The 20,950-nt window shown below is 39.9% G+C and overlaps 1 protein-coding gene across 11 annotated transcripts in view; it reads right to left on the bottom strand.

The window, feature by feature from the left end:
* NTNG1 (netrin G1) overlaps nt 1–20,950 on the bottom strand; it is a 354,404-nt gene that overhangs the window by 89,333 nt on the left and 244,121 nt on the right. For all 11 annotated transcript variants that reach the window (XM_017945308.3, XM_017945319.3, XM_017945323.3 and 8 more), the window contains one exon: nt 1,625–1,797. In XM_017945308.3, the coding sequence (XP_017800797.1) occupies nt 1,625–1,797 (173 nt within the window). The remainder of the gene's footprint in view (nt 1–1,624; nt 1,798–20,950) is intronic.

Genomic DNA, 20,950 nt, shown 5'->3' with positions numbered 1-20,950 from the left:
GAAGTACACTTATGGGTAGAAGAACAAGATCATGTTAGAATAGAAGCTGATGCCTTCAGCAGCAGCCTTCCCCTGCTGCCTCTCCAGTGGCCTTGGCAAGTTGACCTGCCCTGAGGATGAGCCAGAATGCCAGGAAGTGTTTGTGAACTTCACTCTCTTCCAGCCTTTTCCACTAAAGAAGGAGCAGACATTAAAAAGGAAATCTGAGTCATTTTCACTTTAGGAAAGCTTTAAACTAAATTTGACAACTGTGGTCATAGGAGTTCTTAGGTGGCCAACCACAGGGTACTGCAACAAATAACTTTGCCACATCCCTTCCAATTTCATGAGTCTATGGCCCTCAACAATTGAGGAAAGGCCACAGAGTTTCCATTAATAAAATCACCTTTAAACATCAACGTTTCTGCTCAACAGGGCATTAATGTATTAATTTTAGGAGCAAGAAGTCAGTTTTTTTCTTTAACACTGAAAGCAACTGAATACCCTTACAAAGAAGGATTTTTTTAAAACCTTTTGAAGGATTTCTTTCTGTTTCATAGACATTTTATCATAATTTCATGCCCCCATACTTCATGGCTTGTTACTTGGTCCATTACTCTTACGTTTAACTTGATAAGGTCCTGGTTCCTGTGATACGAGTTCTTAGGTCTGGTTTCTCACAGCTGCTGCTTTGAAGTGCCTGATAACATTCTTACCCTTCTGTGGAACCAGTGGATTCTCAGGTTCTGATTCTCCTATGCTCACTGTCCTGCTGCTTCTGTTAGTTCGCACTGAATGGGGGACATTCTAGTCTCCCCCTTTCTCTACTTTTTAAAGAGGGCAAACCTTGGGATGTTGCAGGTAGTTAATTGGTCCATCCATGGAACTGGGCAAATTATTCAGCAAATAATCATATTTCTCTGTGAGCATGTCAGAGCTTGTTGTCCTATGGGGAATCAGGGATTTCAGTGGGGGCACACACATGGTTTCTATAAACACAGATAATGCTTGCACTCTTTCACATGTGTACAGAAATACTTTTTTCTTAATATGGTCCCCACAGGCCTACAGTCATGCTCTTTATCCAAAGGGGGGCCTCTATCCACAGGATCCAAAGCAGGTATGTTTCAATTGCTGGAGTTTGGAAACAGCCAAGCTTTTCACAAGACAAAGTTAGGGCCTCGCTAAAACTGTAGCGGGAAAAAAATCTTCTGGACAAAGCATCTCTCAGGATACTGAGTAGGGGAAATGGGGCTATAGACATTCAAATAACTTCTGTAAATTGTTTATGGCTAAGATTAAGTTAGAGTCGACTTTTCAAGGCCTTTGATATTTTAATAGGAAATTAATTTGGGGGAGGAAAAAATCACCCCTGTCTCATCCACTTAGAAAAAAATTCCTTCTATGATGTCAAGTATCATTTCCCAACACATTTGATGTGAATGTTAGATGACTGCATTTTACAGATGATCAGAGTGCTAAAAGATGTCTACATGAGGTAAGATAGGGATGGAAACTTTCACTGCACTTTAAAGAAGAATGAGACAACTGGTAAGAGGAATAAAATCACAATTGTAAGCAAAATTGAGAGGAGCTATCACCTCATTGTGCACAGAATATGCTGTTATCAAGCAAAGTTACTCACAGGTATTTGCAGTGCCTTTGGGGATGGGGAGATAGGAGCCTGGACTCCAAGGTCGGCCCTGATAATTCTTCTTGCATTTCCCACAGTCTGGACCTGTAGTGTTGTGCTCACATTCACATGTCAGTTTGCTGTTGTCATACACACACACAGTGGCATGGAGATTACACTTGCACCTGGGCAGAGGAGAGACAAAGAGTTCATTGTCAGATAAGTTGGTCTCGGTGACCACCGAGGCTTTCCTGATCTGTCTCCAAGGGTTGTGCCTCTCAAACCATGCAGTGCTTGAGTGATACACAGAGGCATTTGGTAAGAGAGAGATTTGCAGGCCCAGCCCTCAGAATCTTCCCAAAAAGAGCCGTTTGCACGGGGCAGGGTTGTTACAGTGCAGTCTGTCTTTAATACTGCACGTTGAGAAAGACGAGTAGCAGCCAGGTCAGTGGGGGCCTAAACTCCTGCAAAGTAACTGTGCTCCAAAATCAAGGGGGTTCCCAACAGGTTCCAAAATACTGTCATTTAGGAAAAGGTCTTTTTGTGATATTAACAAATCTATGACAATTTCATCTGGGCTTCGTTTGAGTTTAAAAAACAATGTTATCTTTTTTCTTTAAATCGTTAAGACAATTCTTATTTGTTTAAAAAGGAAGATAACCATTAAAATAATTTGCTATTCAGACTTATTCTTAGAAACCCAAGAAATTATAATCAAGTGTTCTCATTTTGCACTCTAAAATGACATTTCCTCAGATCAGAAGAGATTTTCCACCAAGGCCGCTAACAGACCCGAAGGGAGGTGAGACAGTAATCCTCAGACATCCCACTCACAGCAAATCGGGGAATCACAAAGGCCTCTCAGAAACAGGCCAAATGACTCTAATAAAAGATGCCTAGAATCCTAAAGGAGAAAAAAAAAAAACCTTCATGTGGCAGGGTTTTGAAGTCATTAGCCAAGGCCTGGCCTTTGCTGCCTATGAATAAAGCCATGATATATGAGAGGCAACAATGGAATATGCAATTTCCACAAAAATATATCCCAGTGCTCGAGGTATCTGACTATAAAATTGCAATGGCTAACCTGGTATTTGTTGAGGCAGCAGAATATAAACTGTATCACACTGAGCACGAACCATATCCTCTGGAAAGGTAAAACCTACGTTGACAGAGTGGCCACAACCAGAGTTCAGAATAATGTATGTGAGAAGAGATGGTCCACACATAGGAGAGAACCTGGGCACCCAGGCTGGGGTGAGTAGAGAACCAAGATAGGTCAGAATCAGAACCAGAGAGAAAGAGAGACTGTGTGTGTGTGTGTATGTGTGTGTGTGTGTGTGAGAGAGAGAGAGAGAGAGAAAGAGAAATCTGGCCTTTTCCAGGAACTAGGACAAAAATATAGAAAATCAAGTTTCATAAAGACCAAAAAATATTATGGTATTTTTTTTTCTCTTGGGCCAAATGCCATGAACTGGGAAAAAGAACAGAATTCTCTTTCTTAGGTAGGAAAATGAGACTCCTTAACAACCATGTTGGCTTCTCTAATGTCTGTATAGCAATGGCCAAGTTTTTCTTTAGTGCATTCATAATCTGTTTGGAACACTGACCCATACTTATGACAAGGAAAAAAAGGAATGGTTAAGACTGTTACTGAAAGCTGTCGGGCTCTCTTTTAACAAAAAGGTGTATTCCTAAAGCAACCACCATCTACACAAACCTGTCTGGGAAGACCGAGCTACAGCTTCCTCGGGGGTCTATTACAATGTTTAATACTTCTTGCTACAATCTGTTCTCTGAGTACTTACGAATTATAATAAGCTTGTTCCACTTAGACACATAAATGTCACCTTTGAAAATGAACATTTGTATATTCTTTAAAAAGGTAAGATAAAAAATAATTCAGTTAAATAGGCAATGTTTAATTATGAGCTAGGTCCTATAACAATCTCCTATATGCAGGGAATCACTTGTGCTAGGTTGCTTATTAAAGAATCTTTCTCCTTCCAACATTAACACCTTTATTTATGGGTGTGTTTATATATACGGAGGATGTTTAAAACCTGAGTGATAGAAGCACTGGCTTATACTGATTTAGCACCATATCTGGTGTTAAAAATTCCAAATGAGGAAATTGAACAATGTGATCCCAAAGAATACGCTGGTTTCATGTGTGAAGACCAAGAATGCAAGGAATAATTGTAAATTGGATTATATATCTTGTAACTGTTAATACTTTCATTCTTGTAGTCACTCTGAGTTACAGGCAATTTCCATTCTCAGGACATTATATTAGCTGAGAAGATATTCTTTGAATAATAAAAGGAGGTAAAAGGAGAATAGATGAATGTTTAGTCTTATTTTTTCTCAGATTTCTTCCAATTAATGGCTCATTCTCAACTGTCCAAAAGCTTATTTATCATTCAAAGCTCAACTCAATTCATAACCCTTATCTGAAATCCATCCTGACCACTGTACATACCCTGAGCTCTACTTTTCTGATTTCCTTAAATGTGTCCGTGTGCTTGGATTGGTTGTTACTAAAGGCTTTTTGTACTTATAAATTTTCTCACTCATTGCAGAATTCTCTCCCATCTTAAGGTGGGGAAATACCTACTGCATGTCTGGTCATCTTCTCCAGCTACCTCCTAAGCCCTCTCCCCTCCCTTCTTGAATTTCCTATACTTGCCACCTCCATTCTCTTATCTTCCACTAACTCAGTCTTTCCAAATGATCACAACCTCCCTTGCCAAATCACCCATGAACTCCTTGTTGAAAATCCAATGGATACTTTTCCATGCCTTATTTGTTTCCTCAGGGGCTGGGACTCTGGACCACTCCCTTTCCCCTGACACTCTCCCCTCTGGATACCCAAGCTCATTTTCAGGAACCTCTTCAGCCTGTTGGCTACACATGCTGTTCTCTGGGTTCTGGCCCAGCACAGCCAGCACACTCTCTCTGTGCACTCTTATCTAGTCGTCCCTTCAATTTTTGTCTGCACTTCTTAACTTCCTTTACGTTACAAACCTTTTAAAGCAAATTCACATCATCTCCCCGACCCCAAATAAACATATTTAAAAGAAGCTCAAAATGTGAAAACAGTTAAGGAGATTTGGAGATTATCTGTTACCCACAGGGGTCAATAGAGCCCCCTCCCTCCGTTATACCATGTGAAGAATATCTAATCAAAATGCTGGTAAGTCTGGCCTCTGTATCTCCATCTCAGATCTCTCTCAGGCTTCAGACTTACTCATCAAAATGCCTCCTGAACAAATCTAACTCAATATGTCCCCAAACTAAACTCTTTGACTTCCCACCTCTCCTGTTCTTCCTTCTGTGCTTTCTGTCTTAGAAAATTGTACCATTTTCCACCCAGTTAGTCAAGAATGATGTATCCCTCTCCTTTTCCTACCACACCTAATCTGGCATTACTGAGTCTCTCACCAAGCCCTGAGATTCCTCTTTGCTATGGTTTAGATATTTTGTCCCTTCCAAATCTCATGTTGAAATGTGATCTCCAGTGTTAAGAGAGGGACCTGGTGGGAGGTGTTGGAGTCACGGGGACAGATCTCTCACGAAGGCTTAGTGCCCTCATTGTGGTAATGAATGAGTTCTCATGCCATGAGTTCTTGCAAGAAATGGTGGTTTAAAAGAGTGTGGCATCTCCGTCCCCCATTCTTGTTCCTGCTCTTGCCATGTGACATGCCAGCTTCCTCTTTGCCTTCCACCATGAGTGGAAGCTTCCTGAGGCCCTCACCAGAAACTGTGCAGATGCAGGCATCATGTTTCTTGTACACAGACCACAGAACTGTGAGCCAAAATAAACCTCTTTTCTTTATAAATTACCAAGTCTTAGGTATTCCTTTGTAGCAGTGCACATGAACTAATGCACACTTCCTTGATTCTCTTTCAAATCCTTACAGTTCTAGCAACGATCACTTTCTTAGCTGTGATCATCATCTTTGATCTGGTTTATAACAACAACTTCTAAACAGAATTTTGTGCTCCAGGCGTGCTCCTCTCTATCCAATCACAACACAATAGTCAACAAATTTTTTTACACAAATATATTTTGGGTCACTTCTGGAACAGAACCATTGTAAAATTTCCCATTATTTTCAGGATAGAGTCCAAGCTCTGTAACATGGCTTATAAGTTCTTTTTGCAATGTATCTCTTGCCCCTTTTCCAGCTTCATTTGTACCACTCGTAACTCTTCACTTAGTTCTTCAAACTTTGCCTTCAAGTACTCTTATAAGCTGTTTCTTCTGCCTACAGCATTCTACTCTCCTATTCCTACCTCTTTGATCAGGATAATTCTTCCCTTTGTATATTAAACTGTATGTCAGTGGCTGGCTCCTTTTTGGTATTCAAAAAATATCTGCTGATTAACTATCTGAATGTTTCTATGGTCCACCAGGATGCCTTTTCTGTGTGCTCCTGTGACATAAGGCAAGGCTAGTTGCATAATAAAGCCCATACTATCTCTACTATAGACTGTAGACTGTATTTTAATTGCTTATTCTGTCATCCTCACTAGAGGATAAGTTCCTGGGAGGCATCAGTCATGTCTGCTTTATTTATTGTAACATCCCTAGCATGTATTGCAGTTCTTGGACATAATAAGTGCTTGAAAACTTAAATGATCAAGACAAATGATAATAAACAAGTAAGCTTCCTGAAAGCAGGAATGTCATACACGTGTTCTACTATGTCTAACTTGACAATGGACTAATTAATGAAAAATTAATAGACATTGTACTAAATTAAACACTCCGTGATGTGTCTTGAAAGCTGCCACATGCCCTCATTGTTGGTTTTCATAACTAATATTACATTGGAGAAAGGAGACTCTATGAAATTTGTGAGATATCATAAACCCTGTTTAATTTCATTTAAACTCCAGAGGATTTATCAGATGACTGAAACCCAAAACAAGAGCTTTGTAAACAATGTTTGAAAGACCTAGGAAAAGAACACAGCTCAGGGGAGAGAAAAAACAAAGTATTTGCATAGCATAATTATTCTGAAATGTGCCTCTTTTAGCTTCAATGTCTCATGCAAGGATGGCTACCCTGGTCCAGCTGAAGTTGGAGGAGGGGCATTGCTTGAATGTTGGCTAAAACTGTAACTTCACATCTGGTGAAGTTCTGGGTTGTCTTTGCTTACTCACTGTAACAATTGCTATGCTGGGGCTGAACAGTGCAAGTAGAGGGTATGAGTTCTGTGCAAGAACAGTGCAAGTAGAGGACACTGCCTGTGTTTGGAGATGACTCCTGTTCATTTTCCACAGCTCAGTTTATCCTCATCAGCCCCATTCCAATTAGAGGTGAAAACCTGTTATTTAGAGCCCTTGCCAGAGTGGCTCTTCCACCAACCGGGGGGAAAAAAGAAAAAAGATTTCACAATGCTGGGAGATTGCTGTCAATTTCTCATGCTGTGACCTCCGGCCTCATGATGGCTAGAGGGCTGACTTCTGTGACATCTCACTCGTCTCTGACGTATTCATTATCCATTCCCATGGTCATCCAGCTCCCATGTCTATATATCCTGTCACTTTAGTTGGGGGAGGACTGGACAAGTGGAGACCTAAAAGGCTCTGCTAGCAGTCACATGTCTGATGTTCTCGAGAGCCAAGTCTATTCACCGATTCTGTTTACACCCACAGAACTCATACCTAGGCATTGCAGATAGAACTAATTGACCTGCATGTTCCTTGAAGATTTACTTGTGTGCAAGTGACAAATAGCAGACATTGCCAAATAAGGGTGTCACTAAGACAGACTTCCAAAAAAAAAAAAAAAAAGTGAGCTCTAGTCTGTGATGCAAACTTTACGAACGCCAGTGTGTTCTTGCTTTCAACCAGATCTGCACTTCCTGTATTTTAGTGACCAGCTGTCATGAGTCAATTTAATCTTGCTTATAAAAATGCTCCAACATTTAGTTCTGTGCCACCTGCCAGTAGGTATGAAAAACCTATACCGTCTGCCTCATTTTTTATTTTTTTATAACTTAATATATCTATTCTGGGAAGTCTGTTATCTGCCAGAATTTCCTGTGAGCTAGAGGTCCATATAGCCTATTACTAATGTTCCAAATAGAGGTACTGAGACAAAGAAATTAAAAAATGTCCTTTGTGAAGAAAAACAGGAGTGCAGGCCAGGCTTAAACAGGAATGCAGGCCAGGCTTGCTTTTGTGCAGTCAGAGTTTTGGTTACGTTTGTGCCATTGGAGGATTCGCCATGAAGTGGATGAAGTTTAGCTTCGGGGCCCTTTCAAGGCTCTGAGGAGGACCCTAGCAATATGTTCACACGGTAATACACTTTGGTATAATTTACTCAAGTAAGATATTTATTTATTTTTATTAATGAGGGTTTTTTTCCTTAATGAGGCCCCTTGGGTCCCTGCATCCCCAAAGGAAGAAAGTTTTAGGCATTCCAAGATGTGGATCATCCTCTGCTTGCACCTCTTCCCTTGGATTGGCACTAGCTATACAAATGCTTTTAGAGAATGTGTTAGCACAAATATTGGAGCTTGTAAATGTCTTTTTAAAAGAGTGATACGTTATACAGTGCCTCTCACATTCTTTTTCTGTCTCTGCAGCCACCTTGACTTTTGACTTTCTTTACATAGACACATGAATTTCCAGTTCCCACCTTAACACATTACTTGAAATGGGAGATGTGCAGCAACATAACTTAGAGTTTATGAGTTATGACACTGGGACACCGAAAAGGACAGCCTGAGTTCAAATCCCTCCTTTGCCACTTACTTACTGTAAGGCCAGGGTAAGTAACTTAACAAACCAACAACTAAACAGAGCTAACATTGTCTGAATAATTCTAAGCACCTGGCATTGTGCTAATTGCTTTTTGCATTTTTCACATATTATTTCATACCAAGCTCACAATAATCCCATGAGACTTGCACTAATGATTACAGATGATCATGCATTTGAATACTGAGGTGTTCCAAATCCCAGCTGGTACAAGATGGAGCAGGGATTTAGACTATGGGCAGCCTGCCTCCAGAACTTTGCTCTTACAGCTGCAGAGGACATTCATTCTTCCTGAGTACAGCTAAAATTCAGCTGCCTTTTCTGTAAGACAAGGGCAAGAAATGGAGGGGTTTCAAAGGACAGTTGCGGGGCTTGAAGCACATGATGCATGTAAGCCCTTAAGATAGTATCTGACGCAAAGTTCTTAACAAATGTTAGTTTCCATTATTATTTCTATAGTTAGTATCTCTAATACTATGGACATGGGCTGTCTGATTCATTCTGTGGGCATTAATTAATGGGATAGTCTATGGATAGCACCATGAGAGGTCGCATAGGGATTCAAACAGAAGGCACCATATAGTCCTAATCCCCAAGAACATAGAATCTGTTGAGTAGAGAAGATGAAACATATACAGAATAACTACAGACCATAAACAGAGTAATACTCTCTGTATCTAATCATGACAATATAACAAAGTAGGGTAGGGATACTTTGTTGTCTCTCCAGTGATGATGATGCCTTTGCACTGAACAGTCAGAGGGAGACAGTCTCTACTACTGAAGGCAAGTGGAAAAAAGAGGGCCAACAATTACCAAGGCCCTTCATATACCTGGAACTGTAATAGATGCTTTATGTACATTATTTCACCTCATCCTCATTTTCACTCTGAGAAGGAGGTAAAATCACCTGTTATTTTCAGATGTGGAAAGTATGGCTGAGAGCAGTAAAGTAACTTGCTCAAAGAAACACATTGCTGGTAAGTGGCAGCCTTGAGTTAATTCCAAAGGCTGGATCTTTCTAGGACAATACTCTGTCTGAGATTAGAACTAAGCAATCTGGTTCATATAACAATTAGACTCAAGACAGCAATGTTAACACATAATACTCGAATGTTGCTAATCAATGTGTGGTCCGTGGACCAGCAGCTTCTGTGTCACCAGAGGGCTTGTTAGAAATCTCAGGCTTCCTCTGGGCTTACGAAAGCAGAATCTGCAATGTTAACAAGATTTCACATGACTAAATGCACAGTAAGTCTTGAGAAACACTGTAGAGCTCACCAGTATGTCAGAGTTCTGATGAACAGAAAAACTAAAATATGGGTGAGGCTTACGCAACCCTTTCCCTTCCACCAGAATTCTGTTGGAAAATTTTTGGCTCAAACTGGATTAGCACTAAGGTTCTAGCTGTACTCACAAACTGGACTGATTATTTTGTTGGAAATTCTGTCAAATCTACTGATTGGTGCATTCATACAATAATTGAACAATTTAACTATATCAAAATGGTTTGCACTTAGTGTTTAAAATGGTACTTATGTTTAGAACATATTAGGAATGCTAACAACTGATTTATAAAATGACAAATAACCCAATTAGAAAATGGGTGAAGAATCAGAACAGATATTTTGTGAAGACGATATACAAATAGCCAATAAGCACATGAAAAAAAAAAATGCTCAACATCATTTGTCATTAAGGGAGATGCAAATCAAAATGACAATGAGATACTGATTCACACTAGGATGGCTATATAAAACAAAGATGGATGATAACAAATGCTGCAAGGATGTGAAGAAATTGGAATCCTCAGAGATTGCTATTGGGAGTATAAAATGTGTTTTACACTTTCAGAGTGGTACAGCCATTTTGGAAAATAGTCTGGCAGTTCCTCAGAAAGATACAGTTACTACATGACCCATAAATTTTACATCTAGGTATTTATCCAAGAGAACTGAAAACATGTCCACATAAAACTTGTAAGCAAATGTTAAAAGCAACATTATTCATAATAGCCAAAAAGTGAACACAACCCAGTGTCCATGAACTGATGAGTAGATAGACAAAATACAGTATAACCATATAATGGAATATTATTCTGCCATAAAAAGAATGAAGTACTGATACATGCTACAGCATGAATTAACCTTGGAAGCATTGTGCTATGTGAAAAATGTCAGACACAAAAGGCTGTGTAATATATGATTTCCTGCTGGGAGTGGTGGCTCACGCCTGTAATCCCAGAACTTTGGGAGGCTGAGGCGGGTGGATCACTTGAGGTCAGGAGTTCAGGACCAGCCTGACCAACATGGCGAAACCCCATCTCTACTAAAAATACAAAAAAATTTAGTTGGGCATGGTGGCCGGTGCCTGTAATCCCAGCTACTTGGAGGGCTGAGATAGGGCTGAGACAGGAGAATCGCTTGAATCCAAGAGGCGGAGGCTGCAGTGAGCCAAGATCGTGTCATTGAACTCCAGCCTGGGCAACAAGAGCAAAACCCCATCTCAAAGGAAGAAAAAAATATATATATATGAGTGTATATATATACACATATACGTGTGCGTATATATATGTATTTTTGTGTGTGTATATATGTATTATATTTATTCTGGGCATTTCATATGAAGGAAACCATATATATAGATGTGATTTATATATATATAACCATGTACACACACACACACACACACACACACACACATATATATATACGGTTTCCTTCATATGAAATGCCCAGAATAGGCAAGTCTATAGAGACAGAAAGTAGATCAGAGGATGCCAGGAGATGGGGAGAGGGGTAAGAGGGGCACATGGGGAGTGACTGTTGATGGATAGGGGCTTTCTTTTTGAGTGATAAAAATGTTCTGGAATTAGTGGCAATGGTTGCACAACATTTTGAATATACTAAAAACCACTGAATTGTACATTTTTTAAAAAAAACAACAAAATTCTTAAAAGTATGCCATTTATCAAAAATAGAATAGAAAACAGTGGATAAGAGTTTCAGCCCTGGAATCATATAGCCCTGCTGCAGCAGGAAGTTTAGGCAAGTTCCTTAAGCTCAATTTACTTACTCTGTAAAATGAGGATAGTAAGATACCTACCAAAGGGGTTGTTAGGAGCATTAAATGATACGACACAATGAGGCCAAGACTGGTAATTGATATATAGTCTTTTTTTTTTTTTTCCTCACAACAGCACAGTTTTAGCTGGGTACACAGTCACCAGTATAAAGACAACACCTTCTCCAGCTAGATGTGGCCATATGACTATGTTCTGGCCAATGGGATATTAGTAGGCATGGCATCTGTGACACTTATTCCTCAATTTCTCATTTATTTCCCAGAATAAGAACACAGTGTGGAGCCAACATGGACCACATGGACTATGGCAGAGACCAGAGGCATGGCGGTGAGGGGACTGAATCCCAGCCCTCAGACAACTTCCATTGTAGTTAGGGAACATGTGTCAAAGTGGGTATATGGAGCAGAGGCCATGATCCCAGCCCTAGGGCACTGTTAAAATGAGTCTGTCTTCACACAACTGATATCTGAACACAGGGCCTGGTATATATTAATCATGTAATAAATATAAGCTATTATTATCATCACTTGTATAATTAAGTACAGTATTACAGCAAAAGCCTAGATCATGAAATGTCAAATGTGCCTGGCCTGATCCTGATACCAGAGGAAAGAGATGACTCCGATCTGTTCAGCATTCTATGATTCCTTTCTTTATTAATAAAAACCCAGAGTTTGACAGTACTTATCACTGCTAAGCAAAAATGTTTTTAGAGGATATATTTTTCCAAAATACGCAATGACCAAAATTTAATGTGAAAGAGATATCTTCTTATAATTTTTTGAAAGCAGCCACATGTCAACAGACCAACAAAGACGACAACAGCCAATTTGCATATGAACTCTGTATTATAGGAGAAGCATACATGAAAGAAGGGGCATTAGGGCTCTAGGCAGCCTCTCTACAAAACAAGAGGCCAGGTTTCAATAGAGTTCTTGAGCTCATTCTTTCACAAATATAATGAGTACCTAATATGACTCCTGGTTGATGGGATTTTCTTGTCTTGAGCTCTGTTTGAGAAAATTATCTTTGGAAACTGACTGGTAGAGAGTAAAACGAAAAAACAAATAAACAGAGAAATCTACTGCTATACCGTTTCCTCTGGGAATGTAAACTAAAAACTGAGATTTTGATCATTTCTTCATGGACAGTGGGATCTTATGGTCATATATATATGTCATATATATATCGTGTGTGTGTGTGTGTGTGTGTGTGTGTGTATGGTAGTTGGGTTGCCCCAAAAGTTGATGGAACAAGGACCAGAAAGTCTTCTTGTACATTTAGGCAATAAATGAGTTAGACATCTTGGCATTTAAAACAATTATCTAAAAGTTCCATTTAAACCTTACTTGAGACTCTACACTTGAGTATAGTGAAGCATCACATTACATGATTCAGTAAACTGCTGGTTCTTTTAGATAATAGTAAAAGTAGCCCTGTTCTATTTCCAGGCTTGCAAGGGAGGCTAGAGTACCACGACTATAAAATGAAAATAGGAGCTTATAAGTTTGAGATAATGAACTGTCCAATATTGGTGCAGGAATATGATGGTGCTCTGTGACCATTTGCTAAACTCATGAGGAATCTGGTTAGATAAGGAGTGCTGAAGGACAAAAGATATAACAAGATAATTACTACAATCCAGATTGCAACCGTTCTCCACAAAACCAATCTATCTGAAGACTGGAAGGCAAAGGGCTTGTTAAATTAAAACTAAGTTAACCCAAGGCCAATAAGCAATTAACAGCATTAACAAAATTAGATGCTTAATATATGCACAGGTGTGGTAAACTTTTATATTCTAAGTTCTTTTGAAGAAACAGAAAATTTAGGGTTTTCCAGCCTCAGAAATACAAATGAGCAACGTTCATGTAACCAGAGTCTATAAGAGGAATAGGGCAACATAGTGTTAAGAGCTTGGACTCTGGTGAAAAAAGGGGCTGAGTTCAAGTCCTGGCTCCCTCACTAACCTGCTGGGTGTGTACCAAATGAGTCTCAGTTTCCTTCCATGTAACACAAGACTATTATTATTAGACATAATGTAGGACTGCTATGAAGATGAATAAAATAGTCCTAGAGCTTATAAAGATTTTTGATATATTCAAGCTATTTTCACACATATTCATCCCATTCTGTGGTTTATGGTAACTAACTTCTATATTAGATCTCTTTTTTTCTCTTTATAGAACCACAAAAGTGAAATGTTTCTTTCACTTAGGTTTTTATTTCCAATTTGGTGTGAACTATACCATGATAATTTCTTATATACTTCCTTGCATTAAACAATATAATTTTTTTAGGGGAAACTGTGAGAAAAGAAAAATAGAGCAGGAATAAACCTAATGCTCTCTTGGGTTTTGCAAAGCCACAGAGTTCAGGCAGGCTCTGGCTAGAGAGCTGGGAGCCATCTAACTCCATAGCCCTCCTCTATCAGGCTAGATTATCAGGTAAGGTTTGGATATCTCTTAAATATGTATACTTGTCTACTTAAAAAAGGCATTATTTCATCAAATGGTTATATTACACTCTGATTAGAAATGGATCAGGCTGAGTAAATAGCTTTATGACTAGGAATTTCAAAACGTCAAATCTGTGTAAAAGAATACTACACTCCAGCAACTTTATTCCATACTTTTAGTTTTTACTAAAAAATTTGAGAGGAAATTGAATTAGATTCCCATGGGTGGTATGGAAAATTGGGGAAAATAGCTTTCTCCTAATTCTCCCTTTTCTGAGAAATAAAATAATTTCCAATACAGAAGAGTGTGCCTAGCAAAGTTTTTTTTTTTCTTCCTTTTATTTGGTGGCCTACTTTTGTTAACAAGCCTTGGAAAAGTTGAAGTTTTAAAGACCAAAAACAAAACAAAAAATACACACACAGAGAGAGAGAGAGAGAGAGGAAAAAGGAAAAGAAAACCAGAAACCCACACCCACCAAAGGAGTATGATCTTATTTGTCATGACCAATGACCCAAACTGTGCATAGGAATAGAAACAAAGGCTCTAAAGCAAAGACAAAGAACCCTGGAAAGAGAAATGAAGAACAACAATGATGTCTGAAATGATACAACAGATAGACATGGCCAAGAAAAAAATAATTAGATAATGACTACTGGATTTCTTGACACTGTCATATAGTCAATGCATGCAATCTTTCTGTCTATATGATTAAATATTCCAAAGTGGAGTCTGCACAAAATGCATACAAATGTTTTAATGAAAAGTGAAATTTAAAATAATTTAACATGGATCAATGTCACAGTTTTAGAGTCATATGATACACAATCAAGAGACCAGTGCTTAATCACTAACTAGCTGATTCATTAGGTGGGCTGGGCTGGCTTTCTGAGGCTAATGTCTTTGAAATTTAAAGGGTTTGGTCTATGTTGAAAAATGTCTCACATTGGCTCCTTGACTGTCCCCGCCTTCTGGCAATATCTAAATTGTAGTGAGGTTGCATGCTGTAGCTTTTGCACACCCCAATACCTTCTTCCTTCTTTGATAACAACCCTTTTGGACCACTCTTCCTCATTCTCAGGCTAAGTAATTCCCAGCTTTCAGCTATCAGGGAGAACAGAGAAGCCAGATTCAGCCCATCAATCCATTCTATCTTCCTGGCACAATGGTTGGTTCAAGGAAAATTGAACCAACCATTGTGATTGGTTCAGTTTTGAAACCAACTATGAAAATTGGCCCTGGGGCCTTTGCTGAGATCATGGGAGAGATAAGTACTTTTAATTACAATACTGCCAACCTGATAGAAGGTAAACTTGGAACTGGTCATCATTTTGGCCATGACATGGAGAATCCCGGCTTAGAATAAAGCCAAGACAGAGGAGAGCAAAACCAAGAGCCAGGGTCAATGTCCTGATGACTTTATGTAGCCCATGCTCCAGGCTGTCTGAATCTAGCTGTGTCCTGGATTCCTAGTTATGTAAGCCAAATAATCTCTATTTGGTTTAACCTGGTTTGGATTATTTTTCTATCACTTGCAACCCAAACTAACATACCTGACTACAGCACAGAGTACATCGTGTTACTTCACCTCCCAACTTGAATGAGCTAGACTGGATGCAAAACAATGGATTGAGCAGCAATCTGCAACTTATGGCCTGGCCTGAAAACATGATCTGGATCAACCAGAGTTTTCTGCCTAGCTTTGGAAAATGGAGAAATGATATCACTAGGAGGCCAGCATTAGAATATGCTAATTTCAAAGCTCATTCTGGTTCTAATCTTATGCAATGCTTAGGAAAAAAATTAGTTAAAATAAAGTTTTTTTGGTTGGTTGGTTTTTTTTTTTTTTTTTAGTTAAAGAAAAAGATGTTATATTTTGGAGTTAGGGAAAACTGGATTTGACTCTGCCCTTTGTCACTTTAAAAACTGTTTGACCTTAGGCTAGTGACTTTGCTTCTCTAGGTCTACCTCCTCATCTGTAAAATAGAGATGACAATAAGGTCTTCATTTGGTTTTATTGTGACTTTTGAATGACATAACATGTCAAGTGCCACCATCAACACCTCATGAATAGGTACTCGATAAGTTTTAGTTCCTACCTGATGTCATAATCAATCATTTATAAAATAGTTGTTTAACATTCGCAATATAGAGGACGCTGTGGTTAAGTTTTTACTATTTCTGAGCATTGAACCACTGATGAACAAACAAAACAAACAGATAAAAGGGATCTGTTGTTTCAAATCATACTCCAGGGTCATCAGATTTTCTCATTTTTGTTTTATATTTAACAGAAGGATGAGAAGAAACTTTGGTGTACTGTGAGGCACTGTAGTAGTGTGGAGGAAAGGAACCAGGACTATGAGCTTCTTGAGGGTACGGGACAGGTAGGGGATGGTCAGGGGACAGGCAGGGCTGAATCCCCAGGTCCCGAACAGGGCCTTCCATGGTGCCTGGTGTGCAGTAAGCTCTTAATAAACACTTGCTGGAAAAATTATCTAATTCTATCTCCTCACTGTAGAAATATGAAAACCAGGATCAGAGAAATAATAACAACAATAGTAAATTAGCCAGCACTATTGAACTACTTCATGTTTAAACATGCCTTCATAAGAGTACATTTTCTTCACAGTGTAATGGTGTTTTACTTCATCTATACAGCAACTTTATGAGCGAGATACAAGAAAATATCCCTATCGCTATTTTATGGATAAAGAAAAACTCATCCCTAGGGAGTATACGTGTAACAGAATATAAAGCCAAACTTGTTTTAAAGTGATAACTTAGCTTTTCTCCACACACCTCCTTCTCCCATCTCCCCCAAGTCCTGTTAGCAATACTTTAAACAAAGGAAGGTAACTTTCATCTTTTATGTGTTTGAAAATGGAGATCACTTTGCCTTGCCTTATTTGCCAAAAATTTCTGCTATGGCTTTAACAGGTTATCATAGTCATTTGATGGAAAAAAAAGAGAGATTAATTAGGGTTTTGTGCTTGAAAAAATAAAAAGTGGGTAGCACCATTGCCCTTCAGATTTTCCTGTGGCCTCCCCTGAAGGTCACTGCAGACAGTTCTCCCAACAGTCAGCTTCATAGTCTCTTGCCTTTTGCCTTAACATGCTTGGTACTTGGCCAGCCAAGTTGAACAAGCCAGAGGTGATTTAACTTCCCAGGAGCAACCCCCAAAGAAACAGATGTTTGAAGATAAATACTCCAGTTCTCCCCTGCCCCCAGGGAGACAGTTCTGAGAATAGCACGCCCATCCTTGCACAATGCTTTTTAGAATTATTTCCCAAATATATTATTGGCACCCAAATCCTTCTCTCAGGGGTCCCATAACCAGGAGGACAGGAGAGCAGAAGCCAGAGAAGAGTTAGTAGACTGCAGGGTGGACCACAAGTGGGCTCCTACTCCCTTGTCCAGGAGATGTTAGGTTAAGGACCTCAGCAATCAATCACCAGCCTTCCCAGGGTGAAGGTGCTCCCGACACCCATGTTGATCCTTTAGTCAGCATGTTGGAGGAGGTTTTGTTCTTTATGTAACAAGGCTTCACTGATGACTGCCTCATCCTGGAGTTTCTGAATCCCTCCTGGGGGGTTGGGAATGGAATCCTGTGCCTCCAGAAGTTAACTGATAAAGTCTGAGAATTTTTCAGAAATGGAGCAGTAGATAGTAAAATACCATCATTATATACACAACCTGTCCAAGTGTATTAGGATCCAAACTCGTATCCAGGTTTTCTGTCTCAAGTCCAAAATGCTCCAATTTGAGTTCCACTTGCTTTACCACCTGCTAGCAGGTTGCTTAACTTTTATGTATCTTAATTTCCTCATCTATAAAACTGGATTTTAACAGTTCCTACCTTATTAGGTTGTTAAGAATAACAAATTATTATCTCTGAAGTATTTTAAAAATAGTACCTGACATGTAGTGCTTGCTATCGTTATCACCACCTTCGTTATTCTTGTTAATATTTTGGTTGTGGGAAGGAGGGTTGATGAGGCACTAGAGAAAGCCAAGACCTTCAAATTCCTGACTTGCAGAGTTCTTTGTAACAGTATTACTAAAGTATCACATGAAAGGTTTCTGGGTCTATATGGTTGGCAGCTTAGGATATGACCAATACCACTCATGTTTTATCTCTCATGAATTGTGTAGTTTGGACACAATTTTAAACTTTCAGGTGCTTGAATCAAATCTGAAGGACACTGTTGATCCCTGATCTTCCAAGAGTGAGGATATGGCATCTGAAACTAAGGTGGAAGGTTCTGGAAGTCTTATAGGCCTTTACGATTCCATAGAGATGACCACAGAAATGAAGTGATGTGTGCTTTTTAAAATAAAAACCACATGATGCTGACAATAACTGCCACAATGCAGTTCCAGACCTTGAGGTTTTCCCTCATTTGAGGACCCGCTTGAAGAGCAGCCTTGCAACAAAAGCAAATGGAAATTGCCTCTCCTGCAGGACTGGAAATATCAAATGCAGAGTGTGTTGTAGCCTTTTAATCCACAGGGTAGCAAAGTAAAGGTCAATTACCTCACTTAGAGGAATGAAAGGCATGTAGTAAAAGTCAAATAGATATGCCATTAGATAATGTATTTCAAGCATGAAAATGAGGATTTTTCTATTGCAGGGTTATATTTAATGCACTGGTAAACACAAGAGCTTTATGACAAAGAGTAAGATACGAGGTTGACAGTGAATCTGCCCGACAAAGTGCCCTCTGTTTCATGTGTGGGACTGTGCAGTCACCATTGATTGGTGTCAGGACCCTGCCAGGAAGCAGGCAGGCTGGCCCCACAACCCGCCAGACTGAGCCAGGAGGAACAGGTGCTTCCAAGGGTGGCTCTAGGGATTTAAGTCCTTCAAGACACTCTCAGCTATGCCAGACCAGCCTCTCTGTCTGTAGTCTGTCCTGACCTGTGAACCTGTACCTTGGGCTTTTCTCCTTCCTCGACATTCTTCTCCTGAGCCTGACATTGGCTCTGTACCCAGCTCTGCCCTCCCTCATTGGTGAGTCAGGTTTAACAAACTCATTCCCAGCATCCGTGGCTGTGACTCTGCATTCCAAGACTGTTCCCCCATCCCCACATACCCCAGATTTGAATCTCTACTTTTAACCAAGATCAATGTGGATCCACCCTGGTTTCTGCATTTGTGGATTTGATTTGAAGTGTCTGACCCTGATTTTTACATTCTGGTCACTTGTTTAGAAAGGGCTCTTTCCCTGCTGAAAGCAATCACCTGGCTAGGTCTCTGGATATATCTTCTTCCCTGGCTATGCGATCAGTCTTTCACCTCGTCAGAAACATCCTCAAGGGTCATAGGCAATGTGCTGAGGTTGGGAGAAGGAGTGCTTCTGCTGCTGACCCAGGAGTTCCTCATGAACCTGGTGTTATTTCACTTGGGGAAGCACAGGGTTGGTCTAGACCTATTGTTTAATTTCTCTGAGCTTCAGTTTCTACATTGCAAGCACGTCAAATAATTCCACTTCTCATTTCTTTCCTAAATATAAGCACTTATATTAAATAGGGACATTTATTTGGTAAAAAATGTACTTCAATGCTAATCAAACCGATTGGCAGTTCTGCCAGAAACATCACCAGTGGATTCGATTTGTGTGGCAAAGTCTACCTTAGTTCTGAAAATCACACTTTGGTGAGCTTTTCCTTTATGCAATATATAATGCAAGTACCTATCCACTCTTGCTGGGAAAGCCCTGATCCTGTGAAATAGCCCAGTGCAGGGATTTCAGCTTGAGATAGTAAGCTTTCTGGTTAGTGATGTAAGTTTGGTGCCTTGTTTGCACATCCAAATCTCTAGGGAGATGCCCCAGTACATCACAATTTATGCTGCCCTATTCCTGAAAATGCGACGTGTCCTTGGTAGATACATGCATCTTTTTGCCCAAGCACTTGCTCATAGGAAATAAGAAGAGTGCAGGGCACAAGGAGGAGTGTGGTGCTCTGATCCCTTATCCTCTTGCTGCAGAAAACGCTGTGAAGAGGAACCAGACTGAGCTGTGCACACAACCTGGACTGAATTTTGCTGTCTCAAAGATGAAGTTATGGTGGATTCGACAGACTTAAAATGCACTGGTTGAATGGGGCCATTGTTTTTCTCCTGGGCCAGGAGGTCTAGTTGCATTCTCTGGGTAGATATGAGAATTTCCCTTAAAGACATAGAATCTTCTCAGACAATTATCCTCAGGTAGGAAATTAGGTGGGCTTTAGAAGGGTAAAGGAGGTCTCTTCTCTCTCTCTGGAGCCAGGCAGTGGGGAGCGTGGAGGTGTGGTGGTGATTGAGATACTCCTCCGTTCCTGGCTGCATCACTACTGCATGATGCCTCCTGGGAGGTTCAATGTGAGGCCTTAAAACTAGTCACTTACTCTCAGTTTAGTATTCAGTGCTCCCTAAAGCTTCCATCAAATGTTGTTAAATTCAACAACCTTGTTTTAAGGAATTATGTGTCCAAAACTGGGGTATGTGACAAGCAGCTCAATTGGCCCCATGTAAGCCAGGAAGAGGAGTCAGGGGGACCCTACAGTCACATATGTCAGGCTCAGGGCACTTTAACCTCCCCCTTTGCAGATCTGCAACTCCCTGCTTTTCCTGTCTTACTCTAAACGAAGCTCTGCTGCTGAGTCAATGAATAAGTGGGCAGAGGCAGTGATCTTCATTTAAGAAGATGCATTATTCAGATAGTTACGAATAAACAGAGCTGTGAACATAAAAGGTAGGGGACGACGGGGCACTTGCATGTGCTGGGGCTGGTGGTTGGGGTGCAGCAAAAGAAAACTGGAAGTTGGGACCAAGAAAGCCAAGAAATTATCCAATAAAGTTCACTCTGGATACCATGTCAGCAATTAGGTTAAAAATCCCCATGTCATACAAATTAAAAGTCAGAGAAAAGCATGTAAGAAACTCAAGGAAAACAAGAAAACAAAAACAAAACAAAATTCAGGGCCAGTGTAAATTCCAAAGTTGAGAGAGCCTGGGCAGAAGGTGGCATGGCAGAGTG

This window comes from Papio anubis, chromosome 1, assembly GCF_008728515.1.
Source record: "Papio anubis isolate 15944 chromosome 1, Panubis1.0, whole genome shotgun sequence".
In the NCBI taxonomy this organism is placed as follows: Eukaryota; Metazoa; Chordata; class Mammalia; order Primates; family Cercopithecidae; genus Papio; species Papio anubis.
This window is presented reverse-complemented; position numbering and strand designations above follow the sequence as displayed.